General features: G+C 44.2%; 1 protein-coding gene across 2 annotated transcripts in view; it reads left to right on the top strand.

Moving 5' to 3' along the window:
- Positions 1–260: 260 nt before the first annotated feature.
- SMYD1 (SET and MYND domain containing 1) overlaps positions 261–15,943 on the top strand; it is a 44,507-nt gene continuing 28,824 nt past the window's right edge. For both annotated transcript variants that reach the window (XM_014607639.3, XM_006271500.4), the window contains exon 1: positions 261–468. In XM_014607639.3, the coding sequence (XP_014463125.1) occupies positions 332–468 (137 nt within the window). In that variant the 5' untranslated portion in view covers positions 261–331. The remainder of the gene's footprint in view (positions 469–15,943) is intronic.

The following is a 15,943-nucleotide window of genomic DNA, read 5'->3' as shown; positions in this document are numbered from 1 at the left end:
GAGAGAATAAATTAAACTTGGTGGTCATAACATATACAAAAGCTTTCAAATGGCAGAAACAATGCCAATGAGTTTTTCAGATGGGCTTTTCCTAATGAAGCTGATGGCACTGGTAATGCATGACCAATCATTTGGCTTCTGTGCTTAGCACTGCATTAAGCTAAAGGGTTTCTCCCCCTCCCCTCCCTTCACCCTCCTATGGAAAATGGGTGGGGGGAGGAGGCAACGTAGTCCATATATAGGACTGGTCCTGGGTCAGGCTGAAGGTGTTGAAATAGCAGGAGTGACAAGAGAGTTGGCTCACTCGCATTAGGAGCTGGGGTTCCCTGACATGACAAAAGGGGGAATGGAGACGGTGGAAGTGTTCACGTCGGAAGACAAAGGCAGGGGTTTGAAGGCAGTCAAAGAATTCCTGTCTGGGGAAGTCATATTTGCGGAGCCTGCTTATGCGGCGGTGGTTTTTGATAGGTAAGAGAAAAGTTATTGTAAAGTAAATGCCAAAGCCTGCTCCTTGCAAAAGTCTGATGTGGCTGCAGCTGGTGTTAACTTGATAGAGTCTGGATAGCATCAGTGAAGGCTGAGAATCTGAGTAGTAACACTTCCTCGTGAGTCATTTGCAGCTTGCCACAACGCTCCTCTCATTAGGACAGAGTGATCATCCCGCTTGTGTGCCTTAAATACACTGTGACCTGCTACATGGACCTGAGCTTACAAAGTGCTCTCAGCTTCCTTCATTGTAGTTGGAGCTGAATTAGTTCAATGGACTGCAATATGAGCGATGCAAGTGCTGTTACAACGAGTCCCTGAGTTCGCTGTAAAAGATCCCACAAGGTGCTGCATGGTAGAGATACAGTATGTCATTGTGCTTTAATTGTGCATATGCCCCCTTAATATATACACAGAGAGAGAGGGCACTAATGCTTAAAGTCAAGAGGTCCTTAACATATTCATGTTACTGGCAGTTTATCAAAACTTGATCTTGCCTAGGTCTCTTTAGTCAATCTTTCACTCGGTGCCTCTTTAAAGACATCACCTGCTTCAAGGCAAATGGTTCGAGACAGAGAACTTGGGAATGTTTTTGTTACTGCTAAAATGGTTTTATGCTCATGCCTGAATGAATGAAGGGAAGCTGCTGTATGACAGTTATCTTTGTAAGCAGATATTAGCTTTTTTGGCTTTTGTTTAAAGTAACCAGCAAGTGAATCCTCATGTAAATGCATGTTTAGTTATGTTATTTGTCTCAAGCTCTTTATTTTTCTATAAAAAATTGGTGGATCAATTTTCTTCACAGATGTAGGCTTTGAGTACCTAATTCCGCCCTTGAGGTCAGTGGGTTCTGCCCAAATAACCTAAAAGCTTCTACACAGCAGGCCATATTCATATTATGTTAATGTGGGAAATCCAGAATAACTTCATTGACCTCAGTGGAATTACTCTACATTTATACGTGAATAATTGAGCACAGAATGTGGCCCAAACATCATAAAGGAGCAACTAACCTTCATGTGCATTGCTTTCGTTCTGTACTTCATAACGGTCTAAACATTTCTCAAAGCACCTTGTAAATGAATCCTGGGGTTGAATTCTGCTGAAAACCTCCAGTGACTTTCGAATAATGTTCTGTATGTGAAATAAGGCAGGACGTTACTTACCTACTAAAGCTTTCTTTGAAAAACATTTCTTTTAAGGAGCTCTAGGGTGGTATCAGACATTCTTTAGTTTTAACTGTCACCATGTAGTGCTTTGCTCGATCGCCCACAATTCAGTGAGCTTGTTTACTAATGCTATGTCATCAGGCAATATCAGAGAATTAATGCTGAATGAAAAAAAGAAGAAAATAAATGTGTGGACTTAGTTACGCTTGTATCTTTTCACTCGTTTTTTCTCTGTCGCTGTAATATCAGTGGGGGTACAGGAGTAAGAACCTAGGATAGTGGTAACAGAGATGTGGTCTTTATTTGCATTTTAATACGTCATTGTAAGAACTGCTCTTGGAAAAGGTGACTGCCACCACCATATAACCTGGACTTGAGTTATGCCTGTGTACCACTTCAGTTAGTCATGCTATGTCAATCCCTGAAATAGATTCAATTGACTGATGGACAGCCAAATCCTGCTCAGAGTGGGCGAGATTCTAGTGCTCATCTTTATATTAGCACCAATGCTAATTTATTGTTGAAATCAATCAGAGTCTTTCCATTACCTTCAATAGGCTTTGCATTGGGCCTTCATTTGACCCGAGGTTGCATTGGAAGCATTGGTTGGGCCAGTGGAACAGGTACTAGTTAACATGAGTAGGGGATGGCAAAATTCAATCCAATCTGCTAACTTGACTTCCATGGAAGTAGGACCAGAACTGATGATTACTGATTTATTCTTAAGCATTGTCTATGATACTGGTAATTATTCCATCCAACCTGAACTAGGCTGAGTCCCAAGGAGCCTGATTATGAACTAGGACTTTTATGAGCAGTTGGTGAATTAAAATGACTCTTAAAGAACACCCAAGTCCAGGAGGAGACAGCAGTGGATTATACACAATGCTCGGACAAGTTCTGTAAAATAAAATGGTTTGATTCATTACTTTCTCTTTAAATGACACTCCACATTGCGGCTAGTGTGAAATAAGGCAACTCCTTCAGGGCCTCATCTACAGATAGCTCATACACCCTTCGTGGGAGCCAGTTATGCTCATGCTAGAGGTCTGGCTTTTCTTCACTTGGGCATTGTCTACATGTACAAATGATGCGGGATGGGTTTACTTCAAAGTACTGTGGAGTAAACCTACCCCAGGCAGGCGTCTACACATGCTGGGATGTGGGAGCAGATTTGCTGCTTGTGGCAGCAGCCTGCACCCACCCCCTCCAGCCCTGCACCAGCCCCCTGCAGCAGTCAGGGGGAGTTCTAGGCTCACCCTGGGTGCTAGCCCTGGAGCTAGTAGGGGGCATGGGGCCAGGAGACAGCTGTCTCCTGGTGGGGACTGGGAGATTGCTCCCTGCCCCCTAGAGCTACCTGCTGCGAGGATGGGCTCTGCCACGGGAGCCTGGGTGCGGACAATGTCCCTCTGCCCTGGCTGCAGGGAGCTCCTGGCCCCGGCTCTCTAACTGGGGGCAGGGGGCTTGGAAAGAGCTGCAGAGAATCCACGCCCAGCCAGGGGCTCACTGCTATCTGTCCCACCAGCGGATCAGAGCAGAGGTCTAGGACCTGCCCCCCCAGCTTTTTCTAAGCCCTGCACCTCAATCACTCATTCAGGGCACGGGGCTGGGACGTGCCCCTGACCAGGACAGTTTCCAACTAGCCCCAGGCTGAGCGGGGAAGTCTGCACATACATCCTGGAGCTTGCTGGGGACTGGCCAAAACACAACAGTCCCCAGCCACCTCCAGGGATTTCCCAATCCACACTCTGCAATTGTGATCGGGGAGCAGGGGCTGGGAGCTCCCTGCTGCCAGGGTCGGGGGACACTGTCCCCACCCAGCTTCTGGTGGTAGAGCCCACCCTGGCAACAGGCAGCTCCCGAGGGCAAGGAGCAATCTCCTGCTCCCTGCTGCCTGGCTGACCAGGAGTAATTTGGTCCTGGTCAGCCGTCTACATGTATTGTACCACTCAGTAACTAATCACGAGTAAGTTTGCTACTTGTATTTACAGGTAGCAAATTTACTCATGATTAAAGCAAATTACTGCATAGGAAGCATCTGCATGTGTAGATGCTGATGCTTATTGGGTGTGTCTACATGTTAATTAATGGGCTGTAGTTACTGCTCATTAAGTTTAGTACTTGTACAACTAAGTACTAAATCAATACACAGTAGCTGGTGCTACTGTGTAATTGCGGGTGTATGGCTACACTACAGTGTAGTGCCAGTGTATGGCTTTTTAGTGATGCTAACTGTACAGTAGCCTAATACTACTGCACAACAGTGTATTCGCATAGTTTTCGCCCTGCGTGCTATTGCATAGTAGAGTTAGCTTACTGAGCAGCTCGTGTCTTGTGTAGACACACCCACTGCACGGTAATTTGCGCTAATATCAAGTCAAGTGTCTTGTGTAGATGTGCCCTATAGCTAGAATCTCATTCCTCTTCTGAGCCCCATTGATTTCATGGAACCACACCAGTTTAGCCCAGATCAGATTTTTTTTTTCATTTGAAAAGCCAAGGCTACTTGAACTCTTGCATCTCAAAAAGCTGCACTCATTAACTCTCAGCAGTGCTAAGTATTTAGCATGTAGTGCTATGCAGACATGGCTTCATTGCTTCTGGTGAAGAAGTGATACTGCCTGGAGCAGTGTGGCATGCTTCAGGGCATGCCTGCCTGGCCATGGTAAGCTTGTGGTATAGACTTGTCCTTCGTGCTGTGCTGTATGTATGCTAATAAGCTCCCAGCTTCAACCTAGGAGGGTTTGTAAGTGCTGCCACTTGGTAGCTCAGGCAGTGCCCTCTGAGGTGTAAGATATGGGTCTGAATCCCTTCAAGCTAAGGAAAGCATAGGATCCAGGTGTCCTATTTCCTGAGTGAATGCCCAATAAGCTACTAGGCAGACAAGGTTCTTTGGGTGAATCTGATATCTTTTATTAGACCAACTTAAATAGTTGGGAAAGCATTTTTTAAGCAAGTTTTCAGGTTTAAAAACCCTTCATCAGGCTGAGAGGCTGAGGAAGTCTCTGCAGTTGGTGTGTGCTCTTCCTGGAGGGAATGAATACTAAAGAAGCCAGAAGCTGGGCTGCAGGCAAGACAGGCAGTCGTAAATTGAGGAGTTAGTGGGTGAGAGACAGGCTAGGTGGGGAGGGGAGGGGAGGGGAGAGAAGGGGGATGAACGTAGCAGTTAAATAGTGGAGAGGTACCTGGGGAGTCAGATGTCAGGCAGGTTATAATGTGTCATAAATCCAATGTCCGTATTTAGTCTACAATTTTTTGTATCCAGGAGGTTGATGAAGTGGAGTTCATAGGCTCGTCTCTGGGAAGTGTTTTGTAAGTTCCCTTTGAGGATTTGAACTGAGAGATTGGAGAGAGAGTGGTTTTCCTGTGAGAAATGTGCCTCCGCCGGTAGTTGGGTATTCTTGTCTTTGACAGATTTTCAGCGCGCGTTCATTCTGGTGCGCAGCTACTATGCAGCAGTTGATTGGCACCATCCGTGCATCCTGCTCTGGATGTGTCTTAACAGAAAAGAAGGCGCTAGTGCCTTGTGATCAGTTTACATGCCTCAATCCAGGAAGTGGTTTGGGGCTATGAATCCCAAACTGCTGTTGACACCTAATTCAAGGCTGCATCCAGATGCATAAATGCGTGTCTATACGTTTATTAATGCACAGTAGTTACTGTACATTTAGTTTAGTACTTGCTTAATGAAGTACTAACTAAATGCGCAGTAACTAGAGTTACTGCGCAGTAGCACCGGTGCACAGTTTTTTAGTGACGCTTACTGTGCAGTAGCCTAATACTACTGTGCCATAGTGTATTAGCACAGTTTTTGCCCAGCATGCTACTGTGCAGTGTTATTAGGCTACTGCACATTAAACACCTCATGTAGACGTGCCCAGGGTGTGGGATCTACCTCTCTTCAGTGTTCTCTAGCGGTTGATTAATTAATCAACCCCTTTAATTAATATACTTCCTCCTGAGGATCCCTTGCCTAGGTACCTAACTGCCCAGTGATTGTGTAGAGGGTTCAGGCTTTTGAATTTTACCCCTGCAAATAGGCACCAAAAAGTCCAGCGTGGAATTTACCATGCCAAGGTCCTTCTGCAGATCTGGCCCTAAGTGACTCCAAGGTCACATAGGAGATCTGTAAAAAAGTCAGAACAATAATTTAACAGCAAGACCATCCTCTCTTCCCTAATCCAGTAGTGTGAAGTTTGCTGGCTCTGTCTCTATCTATACCTAGCATGTCTGGTTTGATGCTTACTGTGTTACACAGTTTGCCTTAGAAATTACTCCTGGCAACAGATTCCTCAAAAAATTTATTAAAAAAAAATCCTTTAATTCATTTAAAATGCAATGCCTTTTAATCAAATTAGGGTCCTTTTTTTCAATGGAGTTTTTTATACCCCTGTGAAATGTCATTAGATTCATATGTACAGTACAGAAGCTTGTTAGGTCACTTCAAAGAGTTACAGCTTCATCATGTCTCCAAATGTCACTGGTGTAATGTGAGATAACGGGGTAAGCCACCAACACATCAGATATTACACTGAAAGCTATGGCACAGACTTAATTTTCCAGTGCAACATCTTGACCTGGGAGAGATGTGCTTTCCATTCCAGCTAAGGTATATTTACTTGTCCTCCAGAGGTGCTTAGTATTATGGCAAACTAACATGAGCAGCCAAGAGGAAAATTAAATGCATCACTTCTCTGTGATTGGGAGCATAGGGGAAGCAAATTTGGGAGTTAATCATTCTTCTCTTCATCCCTTATTTCTTGTGTTTCTGGGCAATAATGAGGGACTTCTATAGTGTGAGAGGCAAAGATTTTCGTGGCTAATATCTTTTCTTGGGCCAACTGTATAATTAGAAGAGACAGGCAAGTTACAAGTATCACTGTACCCTTCCTCAGGTAAGACCTAAGCCAGTTTCTTTTGGTGAGACCTGAGAAAAGGTACTATGGTACCAGAAAGCTTGTCTCTTTCCCTTTTATCTATACAGTTGGTTCAATAAATTATATCACCCACAAAAATCCTTGCCTTTCACAGTTTTCCTGGAGCATCATGGCTACAACTTCACCCAATACTTCTTCTATAGTTCATTTCACCTCGAAGTGGTTTTTGTAGAGAGTCTTTAACGCTTGCACAGAACATTCGTTTTTTAAAGTACGGTCCACTCCTGCCACAGCAAACGGAGTTGTGTGCAATGTATGTACATAAATACCTGTCTTGACCTTTTGTGGAATTTGGGATAATAAACCCATGGCATTTTGAAAGAGAGGGGCTCTCACATTAGGCCATCTGCCTCCAGAGTCTCCTAGCCTGAGCCTCCTACGTTTCCACTGGAAGCTATGGGAGTTGTGGGTGCGTAAGAAATTTTATATTGGAGTTATGGTATACATTATCTACAGGCCAGATTTTCCAAAACGCTCAGCACTACTGTGCATAAGGGTCAGCATGGAAGTGAGAGTATTTTGAGCTCATTGAATATTTAGACTTTATTATGCAACTTAAATCTGAGTTGAGCTCTCTTGGAAATCAGAGCCAAATGTGGGCACTGAGTTCTTGAAAACTTGGCCCTGAGTGCCTTTGTGAATCAAGGCCTGGATAAGATACAAATGCTTGGGTACTGTACAAAATAAATGGACTATGCTGTTGGCATGGCCATATTCTGGTATATGATGCAGCAAAGTGGCATGCAGTGAGGGGAAGATCTATTTCCAGCTCAACACAATATGCCTCGTGTGCTATTGTATTGTTCTCTTGATAATGCAAGAATGTGAATAGTATCATGTCCATCTGTGCCCTAGTAAAAAGCTGTTGTAAGATGTTACAGATTCTTGCCTATGAATTGTACTGGATGCAACCGGGCTGGTTCTACAGCTCCCAAATGGTCAACGGGCACTTGCCTGGAACTGCAAGATGAACACACAGAGCAGACTTTCCCACTGGGGCTAAGCGTTGAATAGGCCTTGTCCAGGTGCACAGAGAGGCATTTCCCCTGTCGTGAATTGTGGCCTTGCAGAGTTGTGGTGAATTACAGGAAGGCAGGCGACTGAGACAACGTGGGGGAATGGTATAGTTTTATAGCAGTCTGAAATTCTCTCTGACAACAAAAATGTCATACAGATTTTGTAACTTGCCTGCACAATCCAACACTTTTTTACCAGGGCACTGAATGGATTGCATAAAGTGAGATATTCTATATCACCAATAAGTTGACTGGTGTTTTATTAGGATAATTAACCGACAGGATATTTATGAGGATAATTAACCATCAGGATATAGTGCATCCTCTCCCCATGCCTGAAGAAGGGTGTTTATACCCGCAAGTTTGCAAAGAACAATTTTTTCCAACTATTTATTTGGTCTAATAAAAGATTTCACATTTACCCAAATAACCTTGTCTGCCTATGTCCTTAGACCAACACAGCTACAACCAACAGCTCATCAGCTACTTGAGGCTTTTAAACCAGGAGTTGGTGTCTTGTGCTCTAGTTCAACCAGAAGTTGCAGGTATGATGGAGGGATCATTATTGGTGAAATATTATGACCTGTTATGTTATGTTGAAGGTCAGAACAGATGGTCATAATGGTTTCTTCTGGCCTGAAAGCCTATGAATCTATAAGCCAACAAAGGCATCTCCGCATCTACTCTGGGCATACCCTGGGTATGGCTACACCACATCCCTGGCATATCCTGAGAAGGACACTCCTGAGCACATCTCTCTCATCCGCCCCTGCTTCCACAGTCATGTGGCTGACCCTCCATAGCAGCTTTCAAGATCCTGGAGCACTTTGCTCCTGTGTCTCCGGGTTTTATGTGTGAGTGGGAATGGATGCATGGGACATGCTTGGGAGTGTCCCCCAGTCCAGGAAGACCTTGTTGACATACCCTTGGGTTGGAGATTCCCGTAAATGAGATCAGAAGCCTAAGTTGCTCCCTTAAAGCTGGTATTACCTAAAGAGCTGTCATTGGGTCCCTCAGTTTTCTGTGACCCTTCATTATGTTTATGTGAGTGTCAGAGGAGTGACTTAGCTACGTGAGTTCAAAATAGTAAAGAAACTGGGCTGGTTCTCAGTGTGCTGCTTTGGTCATTAGCTCCCATTAGCATTTGGCTTATTGCTGTAGTTACAAATCTCCCATTGCATTCTGCCCCTCATGGCCTCTCTTCCTTCCAGAGCTGTTCCCCTCTTGCTACCTTGTATATGGTCCTGACCTTGGGTTCAGGCTTTCCTTCCTTAACACCACCCTAAGAATGATGCCTTGGCATAGAGGCTATCTACTCTATGTACACTATGTGACCTTGTGGTCTGGCATGTCAATCGGCTCCCAAGTTTGCAAGAGTTTACATTTCCTAAGGGCTTGAAGAGGTGCAATGCATTTCTGTTCACCTTCTCTTTTTAGGTTTGCTCTTTAAGCAGCTGGGCTTGAGGGGCAGCACTCAAGACAACTAACATCACATGGCAGCTGTGCAGTTTTGAACATCTGAAGCAAGGAGTACATTCAGGTCCACTACAAATGTGACCTGCAACGTGCAAAAAAAGAAAAAAGAAAAGAAAAGAGTTTTTGCTGTACTTTGCACTTTGCTGTGCATAAAGCAGGCCTGAAACCCATCACTATCTCTTTGGATATTTAGGATTGTATGGTTGATGGGAGAATCAGGATTATGATATTAGAAATCCTATGGAAAAGAACCTGAGAGCTGAAAACTGAGGGCAGAAGTGATTTTTAACTCAGGTTGCTTAAACTTTGGTGGTTACTTTTATTCAAATGTATTTAGCTCAAGTAATGCTTAAATGAGATTTGGGAGAACAGCTGTCTTTTGCTAAACATAACTATAGCCACATCCCTTTGATCTATGACTGAAGGAACTTCTAATCTAAGTCTACATCTTTCAATAAAAATCCTCCAGCAAAATCAGGGAAGTGCAGACTTCATTTTCTTGCTATTTTAAAGATAAAAAAACTAAGCAGATCCCTCACATCTGTAAACATATCCATACTTGAGCTATTTTTTCTGTATCTGGAAAGAATGGGGAAAATATTCCTGTAGTCCTTGTCAGCCACCTCTAGATTAGAGGATGGACCTCCATAGACTACAGCTTCAGCATTCTCCCTCCCCTCTGGACTGATCTTTTGCTGAATCCAGCTTGTTCCTTTAGCTGTTGGAAAGGTGAACTTCTTGAGCCTGGGTTTTCTAGTGCGGTGTTGCTGCCACCCCACTGAACGCCAAGCATGCTTACCCTATGTTTAAGGTCAGAGGTGCTGGTACTCTCTGTTCTGCCTGAAGGTCACGTCTCAGTGATAGATGGCTCCTGAACTGTAAGAGGTAGCCTTCTGGCTTCACTTGCAGATTAACGTGTCCACCTCAACACCCAGTCCATCTGATCCTGAGAGAATGTGATCTAACTGTGCGAGTGAAGTGACTTTCAGAATAGATTTGAACCAGTATACTCCCCTCTGCTTTTCCTGCAGGACTCCTGAGCTTGTGACTCTGACACAGCAGGTCACGTGGTAATGAACTCCCTTTGTGGATTTGCATCTGTTCTGGGTGTTGTGTGTTACCCGCCTCAGAGCGAGGGTGGCCATCATAGAGGACATTCTGGCTTGCCAAAACTCAGTAAGTGGCCCTCCACCCAAAATAATTGTCCACCTCTGTCCTAGCAGAGCAAGCATCATGGTAGAGCAGTTTTGGTACCTTGCTAAGGATTTCTCTTCAAGAGAAAAATAGAGGACATAAGGGGGTCTAGTTTTATATCAATAAAGGACAGAGGACAACCGGACTGGCCTCTATGATGGCCACCCTACTTAGACCTATGACTTGCTGTGGTGTAAAATAGCATAAAGGGCTTGTAGCCTAGAAAGTGTAGCCTGGTAAATGGGGCACTAGACCAGAAGGCAGATGTGCTGGGTTCTTCTTCCATTTGCACGGCCTACTGTGTGAACTTGGGATGTCAAGTAACCTCCCTCAGTTGCAGTGTCTTCACCCTTGAAGGGACTTGATCAGGGTAGAATATTTGACCAGGATCACATTTAGGTGTCTGCATCCACTTAGGTGCAAAATAGATGGGATTGGATCTGGCCTGTAGTCTATAGGAATAGGATCAAAAGAAGTCCAAGGTCTTCCCAACACAAATGGTCCAGCATGGTTAACGTGATATCTGGTTACCCTTTCCCTCATCAGCTGAATGACCAAATACTCATTTATGGCTGGCTTGACTGGGGATGGTCAACATGAGTTGACATGGGGCTTTGAACTTATACCTCTGAATCCTTAGTAAGGTGCTGAAACTGCTCTACCATGATGCTTGCTCTGCTAGGATATACCCCTAGGCTGTGGGCTTTCTAGGCAGTCTTGCTGCTTAAACAGATACTCTTTAGTCATCTTTGTAAAGTCCTTTGATGTCTATGAATGGAAAGGGCGATGTGGTGAGAAGTGCAGGTCACACATGAAATTATCAGCAGCCATTTTCTGACAGCTGAAATCAGTCTTGGCTGCGTATTTCTCGGAGCCAAAGCCAGGGAATTCTCCACGGCGATGTTCACCGCTGGATTTCTGCCCCAGTTGGTTTGTCAGTTTGTTTGTCGATCTGAAGAGCATTCCAAAGGGACCATCCCTCCCTCCCTTTCTCATTTCCTATTATGAATTGGTTGCTTTATTAAATCCCTGTTTCTATTATTATAACCACCTCTCTGGATTAGCAGTTGGTGAGGTGCATCTTGTACCATGTATCACCAGATCTCATGACCGGTGACGTTCAGCACGATCAATAATTGGATGGGAGGAGACCAGAGAATGCCAAGGTGCTGCAGGAAGTGAGTCAGCAAGTGGCACTTGCCCTCCAGGTCAGTACAAAGTTAGCATATGACTTGGAAAGGTGAGGGAAATGGCTCTGCTAGGGAGATACTGTCTTTAGGAGTCCTTATCATTTGGATTTTATTAGCAAGTGAGGGCAGGTACCTATTCAGTTAGCCACTGCAAGGATGCACAGTTAGGGACAACTTTTGCTCCAAGGAGCTTACAGCTTAAATAGATAAGACAGACCAGGAAAGCATAGTTATTCCAGATTTGCAGTGGGGAAAGTGAGGCACAGAAAGATTAAGGGTTAGACCTTTAAAGGTACTCAGGTGTTGCAACACCTATCCACTAGTTCATAGTTTCTCAACCTGTGGTACCCCAGGGGTACGCGAGACACAGGCAGGGGGTATGCAGGCACCCCAACACTCTCTCTCACCCTCTTTTCCTCTTTGTCTCGCCCCTTCCTCCTCTCAAAACTATGGCAAAAAAATTGGTGCAATTAAAAAAATTAAATTCCCCAGTAATAATTTGGTGTGCTGCGCTTTGCGTGGGACTGGGTTCAGCCCTCCTAGCTCTGGCCAACATCACCTCTAGTGCAGGTACATACTTGAGTTGTGCACCCCTGGTGTAAAAGGTGGCAACCCTGCCCACACCAGGTCAGACATCTGTCATATCACGGCCTTATATACACAGCCCTTCTTCCAACATATGGCACGCATTAGTGTGTAAATATAAAATCTCCATGAAAATTGAGTGTTGGGGTACTTATTAACATTTTCAGAAGTTAGGGGGTACTTGCTACTTAAAAGGTTGAGAAACACTGTACTAGTTGCCCTGCCACCTCATAGACCTTGCAGCTCTGAGCTGGCACCTTGGCTTTTTGGCCCTTTGCTTGAGAAGAGTTAGATCCCAACCATAGGCTAGATGGGGGAATGGGGGAATGCCTCATTTGAAAATCCTGCTCTGGGGCTTTGGCATGAGTGAGGGCTCTGAGAAGCCTGGTAGCTCTGGGATGGCATCAGTCTGAATATCTACCAGTGGAAACAGGCATCTTAGTGGATATAGGTGACTACAGGATAGTTGGACAAGGTTCTTTGGGTAAATCTTATATCTTTTATTAGCCCAACTAAATTGTTGGAAAACATTTTTTAGCAAGCTTTTGGGTTTAAAAACCATTCGTCAGGCTGAGGAAGCATCTGCAGTTGCTGTGTGCTCTTCTTGGATGGAATGAGAAGTAAAGAAATAGTAAATAGTAAAGTAAATGAATAGTTCTGCAGTTTCAATAAAATATGGGCTGCTTCTTCCGAAGCAGTGCTGCTGCAATTCATGCCAGAGGGAGCTGCCTCTCAGGAGTGGGTGAAGTGAACCTTATAGGTTATCTATGCCTTGGGATGCCTTGCCACAGTATGTGATAAACCCTAATAACCCAAGTTCAAAACATTTACATTCTTTCTATTCTTACAAGGAATAGCCCCAGGAACTCCACCTCAGTACTTCTGCTGCAACATTTCCTCTTTTGAAATTTAATAAATGTTCAAATTCACTTGCCAATTAAATCCCAAACCAATTAGATTCCAAATCCCAAAACCTGAAACTCAGTACTCATAGTCTGTAGTATCCATTTCTTATTGGTTTAACTCAGCAGGCATCTCTGCAGATACCCCCATAACCTTTCCCCTACTCAAGCTCTCTCCCCTGCCAGGTACATTGCTTCCTAAAACCTGGCATGTCTTTCAACAGAGGCATTTTAAGAACACTTCTCCAGCTGCTTTCTGTGCATTCAGCTGGCAGGAGCTCTTAAAGTAGGGAAGACCGCACCATTCCCAAGCATTATATCGCTACTTGCTTCCCAGTAGAGTACCACCCTGTGTGTTTTTATCAGTCTCATGGCTCTTCATTACCTTACAAGGCTGTGATCTTGGTTGCACCTTCCTGCCCTGCTGACTTGACAGCTGATAGAACGCAGTCGTGCATTGCAGAGCAGCAGCAGCTCTGTCATTTGAGTTAAGGGAGCCGGCCATCCCTCCTGCTATTAGCATAGGGATGCTGTTAACACACTCCAATCATTGTCCTTTTATAAGCCGCTGTTTAACATGGCACTTTACTGTCTCATGACATTTTGTTTGCAGACATTCTTTTAAAAATCCTCCCATAAAAATCTTAAGCAGGGAATGAGATGTACATAATTAGCAGCATACAGGTCAGAGATAGCAGAATCAGAGACCTGTTAGTAAAAGTGTTGTGTTGCATAAGGTAGAGAAGAAGACCAGACTTTAAGATAAGGCACTAGGGCTGGTGCTCTCAGTTCAAATCTCAGCGTTGGCACCCAACTTCCACGTGACCTTGGGCACACTGCTCAGTTTTACTAGGCATGTCTACAGATGCAATTAATGTAAAGAAATCAACTCTGGAGTTTATTGCTCCCAGGAGCACTGTTTGAACATGTGCTGGGGACTGCAGCACAACAAGCTGGGTTGGAGCAGCCTAGGCTGGCAGGGGCCCAAGGGGCTGACTGGGGCACAAGGGAGCTTCAGCATGAGGCTATTGCTTGGCTTTGTGAATTTACATTTGCTAAATAGATAAATAAAAAGCATGAGGCTGGCCGGCAGGAAGCCCCTGCACTGAAGCACCCTCATGCCCCAGCCAGCCGGGCAGCATCTACACGTGCGCTGCTGTGGAGTATTTACAAGTACTACTCTGCTGTAGAGTTAACTAGTTTACTCCAGCCTAATTGCCCTGCACATGTAGACCCTGAGATGTTTACTGCAGAGCTAATTAGTCAACTCCACAGTAAATGTCTCATGTAGGCACACCCATTGTGTCTCAGTTTCCTGTTGTAGTGGCACTTCTGATCCTCTTGTGTAATTTAGAGCTCTCTGGAACAAGGATTGTATGCATGCCCAGCGCCTAGCATAACTGGGCCTTGATCTTGGCTGGTAGATTAAAATCTTTTATGCTCACTTAAATGCTCTTGTAGCCAGTGAAACACTTTTAGCTTTACGCTCATTTGCTTCAAAACCTCTAGTTCATCCTTGATACAATTCTGGTGTTGGAGACAGTGAAGAAAAGTTTGGGGACATAAGACAGATGGAAAATGGCTTTCCCATTCTCCCAGATAAAGCAAGTAATTAGGAGAAGCCACTCTCTGGATGAAAGGACAGAGGAAGTGCATTGTGGGAAGACTTTTTCCTTCCAATGAGTTATCTGACATTGGACACTAAACAAGACAGGGTGTCATATTAGAAAGACTATTCTCTGATACTGCTGCTTCCTGTGTAGTTATCTGAAGCCTTCATGTGGTTAGAGGAATTCCTCAAAATGCCCAAGGATACATTCCACTGCCTATAAAAAGTGTTTACTAGTTATCACTTGAAAGTCTAAATCCCTCCTGTTTAAAATGTAAAATATAACCCAATAAACCACAGAGCCAGCAAGAGGACTACAGGGTGAGTGGCACCTGTTGTGTCATTTCCACGTAAATGTATCTTGCATTTCAAATAAACTTTCTCATGAGAAACCAGTGCCAGGCTATCTGCATGAAAGATGAAGATGTTCTAAAGAGCACTGTATGAATGGAAATTGCTGTATTAAAATGTGAGGATACAAACTCCCCTTGAAATGCCAGGCATGTAGTCATGCCGAATAGGTTGCTCGTTACCTTTAATGTTTAATAATAATGTTATAATGTTACCTTTAATGTTTAATAATACTCTGCTGATTATCATAGGCAAAGGTCAATGACCAGTGCTAAACTGACAATAGTTTTTGCTTGACAAAGTCCAGGCCTTTTGTCATTTAACGTGGCACTTGATTTATTGCTGCGATCCTATGATAGTATCATGGCTAAATATGGTTAACATTACAGCCCTACTTACCTAAAACCTTGCCTGTGTTCAGTACAATTGTAATTGCGCAGGATTTGTTTTTAAACCCTGTCCTCAGCTGCAGTTTAGGGTTGGGTAGGGTACCCCGTTCCTAAACAGTAGCTATATTCTCTTCCAGAGGCGGCTGCACCTTGGTGATGGGAAAACTGCTTCCTGTGTCGGCTGCTTGAGGAGAGAACAGTCCTGGATCCTTTTGTAGGCCTGTTCCTGCTCCCATCAATGTCAGCAGGCAAACTCCCAATGTTTTACAATGGGATCATGATCAAGCCTGTATCAGGCAGCATTTCAGACTTTAGATATTTAGGCCATAATGATCTCTCAAATGGTTACTAATGCAATTAGGGCTCACTGGGCACGTCTACACATTAATTAATGTGCCTTAGATATTGTGCATTTGGTTTACTACTTTCTTAATAAAGGACTAACTAAATGTGCAATACCTAAATTTACTGTGCATTAGCACCAGTGCAAGGTTGTTTAGTGACGCTTATTGCGCATTAGCCTAATAACACTGCTCAGCAGGCTATTAGCACGGTTTTTGCCAGGACACGCTACTGCACAGTGTTATTAGGCGAATGTCTGGTAACAGTCTCATGTAGACATGCCCACTCATGCATATA

The sequence above is a fragment of the Alligator mississippiensis genome, chromosome 2 (genome assembly GCF_030867095.1).
Source record: "Alligator mississippiensis isolate rAllMis1 chromosome 2, rAllMis1, whole genome shotgun sequence".
Taxonomy (NCBI): domain Eukaryota; kingdom Metazoa; phylum Chordata; order Crocodylia; family Alligatoridae; genus Alligator; species Alligator mississippiensis.
This window is presented reverse-complemented; position numbering and strand designations above follow the sequence as displayed.